This window comes from Narcine bancroftii, chromosome 9, assembly GCF_036971445.1.
Source record: "Narcine bancroftii isolate sNarBan1 chromosome 9, sNarBan1.hap1, whole genome shotgun sequence".
Taxonomy (NCBI): Eukaryota; Metazoa; Chordata; class Chondrichthyes; order Torpediniformes; family Narcinidae; genus Narcine; species Narcine bancroftii.
In genome coordinates, this window is record NC_091477.1 from 80,453,073 (window position 1) to 80,465,243 (window position 12,171).

General features: G+C 38.8%; 2 protein-coding genes across 2 annotated transcripts in view; one reads left to right on the forward strand and one right to left on the reverse strand.

The window, feature by feature from the left end:
* The window catches only part of LOC138742327 (C-C motif chemokine 20-like), a 107,340-nt gene that overhangs the window by 74,148 nt on the left and 21,021 nt on the right, over positions 1-12,171 (reverse strand). The gene's annotated exons all lie outside the window — the stretch shown is intronic.
* Positions 10,109-11,578, forward strand: LOC138742995 (C-C motif chemokine 20-like). The gene is made up of 4 exons (XM_069897850.1): positions 10,109-10,265; positions 10,355-10,469; positions 10,563-10,640; positions 11,177-11,578. Exons 1-4 carry the CDS (start codon positions 10,190-10,192, stop codon positions 11,205-11,207), a joined length of 300 nt encoding a protein of 99 aa, XP_069753951.1. The 5' UTR covers positions 10,109-10,189; the 3' UTR covers positions 11,208-11,578.

Below are 12,171 nucleotides of genomic sequence, written 5' to 3' on the forward strand. Positions count from 1 at the left end.
CAAGCTGGCCGCAATACAGAGAGAACAAACAAATCAATAAAGTGTACAAGTAAGAATCCTTAAATGAGTCTCTAATTGCATTTCTCATTGAGGAGCCTGATGGTGGAGGAAAAACAGCTGTTCCTGAACCTGGTGGTGTGAGTCTTGTGGCACCTATATTTCCTGACAAATCTTTATAGAAGTCCCTATATTTCTGGGAGATTATTGCTTCTGGTATTTGGATAGTCAGTTTCTGGTGGGGAACTAAGTGGCCCAGTGGAATAAAGTCAACTTCTTAGCTACAATGCAATTGTTTAAGTGCACAAGCCATCACGTTGTCACACAGAGTGAGTGGAAACAAGTCACTTTAGAAGACAGCCCATCCAAAAACTTGAATGAAAATAAGACTACATTTTGTGAGAAGGCAGTGGAAATTTTGCCCTTCACAACAGGCCATTTCATGTCGGCCCTCCGCCTTGAAACCGGCTACGGAGCGGATAGAAAAATGGGAACTTACTTTTCAGGCAGCAGCCCTAAAAGAATGCTCCAGCATTCCATTCATATCCAGGGGCGCCTCATAGCATCCGACGGAGGTGGGGTGATGCCACCCGTCATCAATAAGCGACAGAGCAATGGCCGTCTTCCCTACCCATAATCCCCCACACAGCTGAAACCATTCTATGGTTCCCAGAATAGTTCCAGCTGCATGGGGGATTATGGGTAGGGAAGACGGCCATTGCTCTGCCGCGTTTTGAGCCGCAGAGAGCAGCCTGAAAGCCGAAGTGGCCCGGTCTGGCTGTCCCAGCTGGCTCTGCACCCCCCTCCCCCCGACTTAGAGGGAGAGGGTTGAGTGGGGCTGTTCATTCAGCTTGATTGGCAGAGGGCTGCACTGTGGAGATTATGAGAGGAGTTGGAATATGTGGCCGAGAGACTGCTTCTGCACATTCGGAAAGGTTGGTGATCATGCGTTTTGGTGGAGTTTCTCCACCTTTACATCCTGACTTTTGGGCTATCTGAGATGGCCTTATTAAATTGAAAATCATAGGGTGAGGGATAAAGGTTTGAGTGACAGTTTTCAAAACGGACATGGTGATGTCTGAACCAGCTTATTGTAGTTTGGATGCATATGTTGAACTGGGCCTGTCCCCTGCATATGGTGCCTGCACACCCACACTTATCTCCCTCTTCTTCCACACCTTGTTAGTCACAAGTCCTAAATGCCAACTCAGAAGTTATTGCAAATTTTACAGAAATTAGACCAGCATTTACTGCCAACTCCCCAAATGAACATGGAGTACCTGCCCATATTAAATGCAGATCACTGTAAACAATGGACATATGCTATTTGAAGGGTTCTAAATTGTTCAAGGCTAACTGAACACAATCATTGATTTGGAATAAATGATGACATGAGGCTAACAATTTTATTGAGACATGAGATGAAGGCCCTGGTGAAGAGTTCTGGCCTGAAATAATCAACGAGTTTTTTCTATCTCACTGATGCTGCTTGTTTCACTGAGTTTCTTCAACAGATTGTTTATTGCTAACAATTTTATCATCTAAATAAAATTTAAAAACACTTCAAAGAAGTATGAAGTGGAAAGAAAAATACAGGTAACAAAATAGTCAAGAATTTAGAATAGGATAATCAAATAAATAAAGTGATAGGATTCGAGTTATACCAATACATCTCAATGCACAATATTCAATACGCAGTAAATGATAGGGCTGAGAGAATGTTGTAGAACAGTGAGACCCAGAGCTGCAGGTACTTAACGCCTCTGAAAGTGGTGACCCAGGTGGTGAAGAAGGCATTTGGCATGTTAGCTTTCATCAGTCAGGTCACTGAATACAGGAGTTATGATGTCATGTTACAGCTCATGTTTTTCAGGCCATATTTTGAGAATTCTGCTGGAGGATAACCTGGACAGGGTGCAATAAATATTCATGAGGATGTTAATAGGATTGGAGAGGTCTTTACTCCCTGGAGTTTAGGAGTCTGGGAAGTAATCTTCTAGTGGTACATAAAATGATGAGGTTTAGATAGATTAGGTCATAGTCTTTTTCCCAGGGTAGGGGTTTCTAAGGAAGGACAGCATCTTGAGAGGGGACTTATTTAAAAGGGGCCTGAAGGGTGAGTTTTTCACCGAGAGGATAGTGGGTATGTGGAATGAGTACTGGAGGAAGCTGTAGAGAGGGATTCAATTTCAACTTTCAAAGAACATTTGTAAGGGTACAGGGGAAGTTTAAAGGGATATGGGCAAATGTAGGCAAATGGGAAGCAATTTGGTTGGCAGGGACAAGTTGGGATGAATGGTCTCTTTCCATGTGGTAAAATTATGACGTCTAATAAATGCCCACCGATTCATAACCTGAGGCTAGGAATTTCCTTCTTCTATAAATATCAAGCACCTCACTGTTTAGTTAATATTTAACTGATAAGGTAAGTAGAATTGATGAAATCAGGGATATACAGTGTAACATTCCTTGACTGTTTGATCTTTAGCATGTCTTCCAGGTTTTGTCATGGCTGCAAACCAGTTTGCTGGAAAGCAGAATCCAAAACTGAAATGTTCTTTCTTTGCAATCTTTGTATTAAACATATTATAGCAAACAATACACAAGGAGAATAGGATACAGAATCGAATAATAAAAACAGAAACATCAATATATTACAATACTTAATACAACATATAACATTATAACATATTGAACAAAATTGTCCCTTTCTCCTCAATTTGGATTATTCAAAAAAGATTTTTAAAAATTCATTATAATTTCCCAATTAATACAGTGTACAAAATGGAGTGACTCCTCAATATTTTAACACCTCCTTGTACACTTATAACATCCCTATCAACATGTGGCCTGCTCACCTTCCCAATTTTAGCTTGGATCACATTTGGACAAATTCGCTATGTAATACAAAAGAAAAGGGATTCTTATTTTAATGCAGATTTTTTTTTTTTCATTTTGCTTTTTTTGTCACTTGAGCCATTTTATTCCCCTCATTTCCTTCTATGCCCATCGTTCTCTCCCGTGCCTCAGTCATCATGATGTGCAGGGCACTGTCCCATTCTGACTTGCCAACTGAATCTCCTTACTCCTTTCTCATACAAAGAATTGTGGGTGTCTGTAATTCATTGCTGGTCATTATGGTAGAGGCTGGTACATGGGGAGACATTACCACGATGGGTAAATTAATGGCACAAGTAAAAGCAATCGGAAACATGGGTGCAGGATGACCAGGACTAGGAGCTGACGGTTCAAGGGGATTTGACATTTAAGTCACACAGGCAAAATGGTTGGGTGACATGGTTAGTGTAGCAATTAGTGCAACGCTGTTACAGCACAAGTGATCAGGACCGGGGTTTGAATTCCACGCTGTCTGTGAGGGGTTGGTACATTCTCCCCATGTCTGCAGGGGTTTTCTCAAGGGGCTCCAGTTTCCCCCCCCCCCCACCCCCACCACTGTTCAAAACATACCAGGGGTTGTAGGTTAATTGGGTGTAATTGGACAGCACAAACTCATGGGCTCAAATGGCTGTTACTTTGCTGTATTCTAAATTTAAAAATTTAAAACAATAAAGGAAATGTGGCAGTGAAATTAGTAAGCAATGAGATCAGTGCAATGGTGAGAAATTATTTTGGTTTGACAGATCATGATGTAGAACTAGAATCAATTTAGGTCAAGCTAAGAAAATACAAAGTGCAGAATATGCTGGTGGGAGCTTCTTATTGGTCACCAAATGGCAGTTAAACATACCATAAATCAAGAAATTAGAGATGCAGGAAACAAGTAATGCAGTGATCATAGGGGACGTTAATCAATATGTAGACTAAACAAATCAAATTAACAGTAATAAAAATGGAGGATAAGTTAATGGAATTTATACAGGATGATTTTCTAAACCAATATTTTGAGAAACCAAGGTCGAAAAAGGCTTTGCAAGTTATTGAACTATGCAATGAGAAACAGTTAATGTGTTTTTATTTGTTGTAAAAATATTTTCAGAAAAGCACGATGTTAACCTAATAGAACTTATGTTAAGTTTGAACTTGCTGTGGGTTCAATCTGAAACTAAGGAAATTATGGGCCATTTACTGTGGTTGACTGGGAAACACACTTCCTACTTAACAGTGACTTCAATCTAAATTCCACTAAATGTACTTTCAGAATTGTTAGCACTCTTTGCCTATATGGATAAGAGATTGAAAATCCCCATGAACACCTGGCTAAGTTGGTTGGTACAGATTTTCAGTTCCATGCCAGGTATGCCATCAGGGCCTGACGCCTTGCAACAGTTCACTCATTAGAATAGCAGGCAGATGAACATCATACAAAGCATTCAGATTTTATCAACCAAACTTGATTGATAAAACTAGCAGTCATTTCTACATAGAATGACCTTTTACAAAGATCCTATTTAAAAGATTTATAGTCTTAAAAATCATTTTTACTTTCACTAACAATTTTTATGCTTTTCACTGAAATTCTTTAGAGTTGTGTTGACAGTGATTTTAAATATTTGAAAGATCAATTTTCCCAATCCTTCCCTCTTTCCCCTTTATAAAACCACTGAAAATGTTGAGGTTAGATCTTATGTGCTCTGGTTCCTCAGTAGGTCCAACTCGTAAGATGAAGGTGAGTGTTTATTGTTGATTTGACAAAGGAAGTTATTGCAGCTATTGTATTCTCTGAATATTCAAAGTGTATTGCTTTCTAACAGTACACTTTACTGAAGACAGCTAGCTGGATGCTTTTCAACCAGTTCAGTGACTTAAAGGAGATCAAAAACCTGCAGATACTGGACACATGAAATAAAAGCAGAAAAAGCAGGAAACACTCAGCAGGTCAGGCAGCATCCATGGAAAGGTAGCATCCATTAGGGCAGTGCGGTTAGCATAGGAGCAGTTAGCGCAATGCTGTTACTGCACCAGCGACCCGGGCTCAAATCCGGCACTATCTGTAAGGAGTTTGTGCATTCTCCCCGTGTCTGCGTGGATTTTCTCTGGATGTTCCGCTTTCTCCTACCCTTCAAAGCATATTGGGGTTGAGGGTTAATTGGGTGTATCTGGGTAGCATGGGGTTCTGGGCTGGAAGGGCCTGTTACCGTACTGTATGTCTACATTTAAATTTAAAAAAAATAAATTCAGAAAGAGAAACACCATTAATTGTAAACATTCACTCTGTTTCCCTTTTCACAGAAACTGCCTGACCTGTGAAGTGTTTCCATTTTTTTTCCCTGTTTTTATGTTATCGATGTGAAACTTGTCTTCACAGAATCAAGGAACAGTGCAGCAAAAGAAAGTAGGTCTTTCAGCTCAAGAGATCTGTGTCAGACATCAAATAAAACAATAGACATCCTTGTTCTTTCATCATTTCCTTGAAATTTTATTCAAGTCCCACGCCCGAGATTCTCTGATATCGGAAGCTAAGCAGGCTCAGGACTGGTCAGTACTTGGAGGGGAGACCACCTAGGAGCACCAGGTGCCGTAGGTTTCTGTGAGGGGCGCTGGACTCTCTGTCTGTCTCAAGGTAGACCAGTGGTTTTCAAACTGCCCCCCTAAACTCAGATTCCACCTTAAGTAATCCCTATGCCATAAGTGCTCTGTGATTAGTAAGGGATGGCTTAAGATGGATGGTATGTGGGTGGAAAGAAAAAGTTTTAAAAACCACTGTTTTAATTGTACCTAATTGACTCGTTATGTGCATGGTTTCATAACTCCAAAGGAAATGGGTCATTGACAATTTTTCTCAAGCAAAATATTTCAGTAATTATTGGGTCTAGAGTAATGGTTCTCAACCTTCCCTTCTGACTCACATACCATCTTAAGCCATCCCTTACTAATCACAGAGCACTTATTGCTTAGGGATTGCTTAAGGTGGAATCTGAGTTTAGGGGGGAAGTTTGAAAACCACTGTGGTAGACAAAAGTTAAAAAATTTCAGTATGTTACATTCTAAATGTAGTATTATGTGACAATAATGGAATCTTTACCTTTTACCTCTGCCTACCACATACACCATCCTATGAAGTGATGTACATTCTATGTATTCATTATTTTCCCTCAATTTGCCTTATGTACTTTTGACAATCACTTTGATTAATTGACAGATTTATCATTTCATCATTTCGAATCACTTTTACTTTATTTCATGATTTAATCCTTCAATTATCATAAACACCTCTGCTACGTTTGGTCATATAGTTATTGTCATGGAGCTATACAGTATGGAAACATGCACAACACGTCCATGTTTACAAATAATATATTTCATAGTTTCAAATTAAGGAGGCCATTCTGTCCAGCAAGATTATGTCAGTTCTCGGTATATTCCCAGCAGTTCTATTTACTTTCTATGGATGCTGAGTGACCCGCTGAGGTTCTCCAGCACCTTTGGGCATTGCATTCAACCCCAGCATCTGAAGACTTTTGCCCAGACCACATTCAGTGAGGATCATTGGTAAGAACAACTTCTCCACAATCTCCATCAGTACCAGAGCAGCTCAGGGCTGCATTCTTAGCCCCCTGCTCTACTTGCCATACACCTATGACAATGACAACACCATCAACAAATTCGCTGATGATATCACAGTTGCGGGTTGTATAAAAATGGGTGATGAGTCAGCATACAAGATGGAGTCTGAAAACTTCATTGAATGGTGCATCAACAACAACCTCACACTCAATGTCACCAAAACCAAGGAAGCTGGCTGTTGACTTCAGGAAGGGAAAACCAGAGATTCACCATCTAGTAATCATTAGCGGATCAGAGTTGGAGAGGGTAAGCAAACGTAAGTCCTTGGGAGTCACAATCTCGGAGGATCTTTTCTGGACCCAGCACATTAATGGCATCATGAAGAAAGCACATCAGTGCCTCTACCTCCTCAAGAGTTTGCAGAGGTTTGGTATGATATCGGTAATATTTGAAAATTTCTACAGAGGTGTGGTGGAAAGTGTGCTGACCAGCTGCATCACAATCTGGTATGGGGACACCAATACCCCTGAGCTTAACGACCTCAAAAAGGTAGTGGACACAGCCCAGGACATCACAGGCAAAATCCTCCCCACCATTGAGAACATCTACAGGGAACGCTGCCATCAAAGAGCAGCAGCCATCATCAAAGATCAACATCACCTAATACACACTCTGTTCTCATTGCTACCATCATGACAGAGGTATAGGTGCCTCAAGACTAGCACCACTGCTACAGGAACAGCTGCTACCTCTCCACCATCAGACTCCCCAGCAACAACTCAATCACAGATTCATTTAACAACTCTTACTTTTGCACTTTATTGTTTTTATTCTCTGTATTTCACAGTCAGTTTGTTTACATTTCTCTATTTCTTTACATGTGCATGCCGAGTACAGTAAATGGTAATTCTGCTTTGCCCGCAGGTAAAAGAATCTCAGGTTTGTATGTGGTGTCTTATATGTACCCTGACAATGAACCTGAAATCTGAATCCAACTACGTGGGCCATGACTGTGAAGTTCCTCTCAGTCAGAAGCTGCTTGATGTTAGAGGTCACGGCATGCTCAGGCTCTTCCTCATGTCAGGACACAAAGGAGGAAGTTCCCTACTGTATTTACCCCGTACAGCCAAATATTCTTGCAACTTCTGCAAATTCACTGGCAACATCGCAATAATAGAGGCTGGTTATCAAACAATGACAAGACAGAATACAGGATGGAGATTGAAAGTCTAGTGCCAGGGTGCCGAAGCGACAAACTATTTTAACATCAATAAGACAAAGGAGATGAGAATTAACTTCAGGAGAGAAGGCAATAGACTACACCATGTTAATTATGCTGAAATGGAAAATGTTGATAGCTTCATGTTCTTCAGAAATAAATATGACCTGACCTGAGACAAGCATGTTAATGGGCCTTTATTTTCTTTGAAGGCAATGAAATTTGCTATGTCTCCTTTGTCCCTCAACAACGTCTACATGTGCACCATCAAAAGCATGCTTGCTGGATGCATCAGAGTGTGGTACAGGAGCTGCTCTGCTTAAGACTGGAAGAAGTAGTAGATGCTGCACAGGATATCCCACCCCTCCAGGGACTCCATCCAAATCTTACATTGCTTAGGAAAGGCAGCCAACATATTGAAGGAGCCACTACAACTCTCTTCTCCATCCCACTGGTCAAGAATGTGAAAACACATATCAACAGGCTTAAAGGCTTTGTCTTCCCTGCAGCCATCAGACTCCTAAATGACTCCCTCAACAGTTCTATCACTCAGCCCTTTTTTAAAATTTTTATTTACAACATGAGAGAAGGCCATTTCCAGCCATTGAGACCCCTGGTTCCCAATTACACCCAATTAACGTACAATCCCTTGGTTCTGGTGAGTGGGAGGAAGCAGGAGCACCCACTTCATTCACCGTAAATTGTGCTCTTCTACTTTATGCAGCTGTATGAATGTTAGAGCTCACCTATTATTCTGTTCGCAGAAGAACCCACCTCACTGTATCAGGTATGATGTAACAAATAAACTTTGACTTTACCCTCTTTTCCCAATCGGGAGACTACGATTGTTTTAGAGGATATACTATATTCAAAATTCCCTCCAAAAGGTGTGATATCTAAATTATATAATATAATTACAAAAATTAATTCTGGGACTTTTGAAAAGTTTAAAAATGATTGGGAAAGAGAACTCAACCTTCATATTTCCAATGAAAATTGGAATAAAATTCTGCGACTGGTAAACTCTTCTTCTTTATGTGCAAAACATTCACTAATACAGTTTAAAGTTGTTCATAGAGCTCATATGTCTAAAGATAAACTCCATCGCTTTTATTCTCATATCGATCCTATATGTGATAAATGTCAATTGGAAATAGCTTCCCTTACACATATGTTTTGGTCCTGTCTCTCTTTACAGAATTATTGGAAGGAAATTTTTTCCATTATATCTACTGTTTTGAATATTGATTTACAACCACATCCCATTACTGCAATTTTTGGATTACCTATGATAGATTTGACTTATTTATCTCTTCCTGCGGATCGTATGATTGCTTTTCCTACACTAGTGGCTAGAAGATCTATACTATTGAATTGGAAAGAGGTTAATCCTCCCACTGTTTTCCAATGGTTTACCCAAACTATACTATGTTTAAATTTAGAGAAAATTAGAAACTCTGTCTATGAATCCCCTTCTAAGTTTGAGTTAACCTGGCGACCACTTATTCAATATTTTCATTTGTGGTGAGTTGATCTGGCTCTGTTTTCTTTCTATGATTATGTATGATAATTGGGCTGTAAGATGAGATCGGAGTGATCGGCGTGGTTTAGCTATATCTGTAGGTTTTTGTTTTGTTTTTTTTAAGTTTTTTAATTCAGATTTGTTTTTTCTTCTTTTTTGGGGTTTTTTTTCTCTTTTTTCATTTATTGTTATTAATTATATCTTTTTTTTTAGAGATAGTTCACACCCTAAACTGATCTAAAAAAAATTTTTTATGATATATTTTTATTCTGTAATATTATTGTTTAATATCTCTGTATTAATTCATTACTTACTATGTATTTTTTATATCTCTTTGAACTGTATGTGTTTATAAATTATAAAAATAAAAAGATTGAAAAAGAAAGAAAGAACAAATAAACTTAAAATTACAGTTAACTTCAATCTTCCTTTGTCACATTTTTTAACAGAGTGAATGTTGCTACGCTTATGGCATACAGTTGCTTTCTAATTAGTTCCATTTCAAATCATTGCTTCATTTTGCACAAACATTTACAGCAGATGATTAGAAGAATATTATGTCTTTAAAATTCATCTGTTTTGTGCAATGCTGACCCATTTCATGTTACAAAGCTGGCCAGCTGAGAAAGGCTATTCTCCTTAGATGTTCAATATGCTGTGTTGAATCAAAGAGAAAATAGCATGAGGAGCAAACACAAACAATACAGGTATTCATTTACTCCTGAACTCTTGAACAGCGGAACAAAGAAGGTATGAGGCATCGGATTGTGAAATCATACTGCCAAAATCTATTTATATCATGCTAATCCAAACAAGTAAAATGACATAAAGGAAAATCCAAACAGGTCACAAGATGCACTTCCTTACTTCAGAAAATTCCATCCAAAGAGTATATAAACAGGGTTGACTGAAGCCAAAAGCACACCAGATCTCTGCTACTAACTCAACATAGCACAGGGATAGTATCTGGTAACTTGCTAATCAGCATGAACACTCTCAAGAAACTTGTCCACGCAGTCATGTTCTTACTGATTGTACTGAGCATGTTTAGAGACTCAGCAGGTAAGTCCCAGAGATGCCTTGCAACACAATACTACTAAACAGGTTTGAAAAGAAAATGCATGCATAACATTTTTCTTTTATTCTTCCAGTTAACTCCTACAGAAGCTGCTGTCTTGCTCATTCAAGAAGCCGATTGCCACAGAAATTAATCTCTGGTTATGCGGAGCAAAATTCTAATGAAATATGTGAGATAGATGCAATTATGTAAGTACAAAGCAATAATATATTTCATGTAACTGTAAAACAAAATTCGTGAGATTTTTCAATTAATGGAACATCAAATTAAATATTTCACAGATTCTACACCATTGGAGGAAGAGCAGTGTGTGCAAACCCTAGGCATCATTGGGTGAAGAGGACACTGAATTTTCTGAGGTAAGAATACAGCCTTAAACAGGCAACAAGCTCATTGACTACTAACATAGAGAACATGGGCAGCATGGTTGGGGCAGTGGTGAGCTCAATGCCGTTACAGTGCTGGGGTTTGAGTCCTACGCCATCTGTAAGGAGCTTGTACGTTCTCCCTGTGTCTGCGTGGGTTTCTGCCGAGTCTCCAGTTTCCTCCCTCCGTTCGAAACGTACCGTGGGGGGGGGTGGGGGGTGAAGATTAATTGGGGGTGGTTGAGCGGCATGGGCTCATAGGCCGCAATGGCTTGTTTCTGTGCTGTACGTCTAAATTTAAAATAAATTTAAAGCTTTAGATGTGCTTTGAGAGTTATGGTGTAGATGGCGTCCACAGATAGATGTTTGAATGTAAATCTTAAAAAAAAATGCCAAGTTGCTGTAAAATATAAAAAATTCCTCAGAAACTTTAGATATTTGGAAACAAAAGATTGGCAGGACATATATTGATTTTTTTTCTTGTTATAACATTTGATCATTTGAAATGTATTATTCCTATTATCTTCCAGCAAAAAACTGCATAAAATGTCACAAGCATAAGCTGCACTTCGAGGAAAGAAATTGCCTGCATGAACTGGATTAATCTCCCAAGGCCTTCCTGCATAGTATCTATGCCCAGATAGAAAAAGTTTGTTAGAACTGATGTAATTTTTATTACTTCACAATTAATATGTAAAGTGTTTTATTGTATGTTCCACTGAACATTTTAAAGTAGATTCTTATATATTTTCTGCTACCATTGAATATAATTATATTATAATAATTTATATATTTTTCAGTCAATCTCAAGATTGATTTATTGGAAAGTGTAACACAAAGAGGAATATCTCTGAGTTTAACAATCACCATGTTAATTACTACCTGTGTTTATTTTAAATGCCAGTGAATGAGAAATAAAAATAGTTATTTCACTTTTTCCTCCAGTAATTTATTTTATCGGGTCCAGTTACCTTCACTGACAGAAACCTGACTAATGGGAAACCACATTGCTCTGTCAGCAGAATTGTCTGCACTAGAGCTTATCACAAACACATTTCCAGCTACACATGGCATGTGATATAAGGAAATAAAGAGTGAGGCAGGGTTGGAGGGGTTGGGTGGGGGGGGGGGGGGGGGGGGGATGGGGGTTGTTCCTATTGTTTAGAATCCTGGAAAAACCATCTTGAAGGATTGCAAACACCAGATGGGAGAGTTTTGGTTTTGCATTCCCAACAAAACTATCAAGAATGGGACTTGAACAAACATTTTAAAATTCATTGAGTTCTTTCTTTTAATCGTCCATTTTGAAACAAATTTCTTGTTTCTCTCTGGCACATTTTTTTTGTACAGGATATGCTTCATTTAAGCAAAAGTTTAAGATGTATAATTTCCACCAAAAGGAAGAACTAAATAATGAAATGCAGCATTTAAATTGTTAACCTCTCATTTGCTGAAGATGCCTTGTTTTTCCTGGCATTTTCTCTGAAATCAGAATATATTTTTTCCCAATGCAAAAAACATTGAA

What these genes read in the sequence shown, in the direction of transcription:
- LOC138742995 (XM_069897850.1), top strand. Translation starts at nt 10,190, where the DNA reads ATGAACACTCTCAAGAAACTTGTCCACGCAGTCATGTTCTTACTGATT. An exon ending in CATGTTTAGAGACTCAGCAG is followed by an intron (nt 10,266 to 10,354) that starts GTAAGTCCCAGA and finishes TTATTCTTCCAG; the next exon opens with TTAACTCCTACAGAAGCTGC. An exon ending in TGTGAGATAGATGCAATTAT is followed by an intron (nt 10,470 to 10,562) that starts GTAAGTACAAAG and finishes AATATTTCACAG; the next exon opens with ATTCTACACCATTGGAGGAA.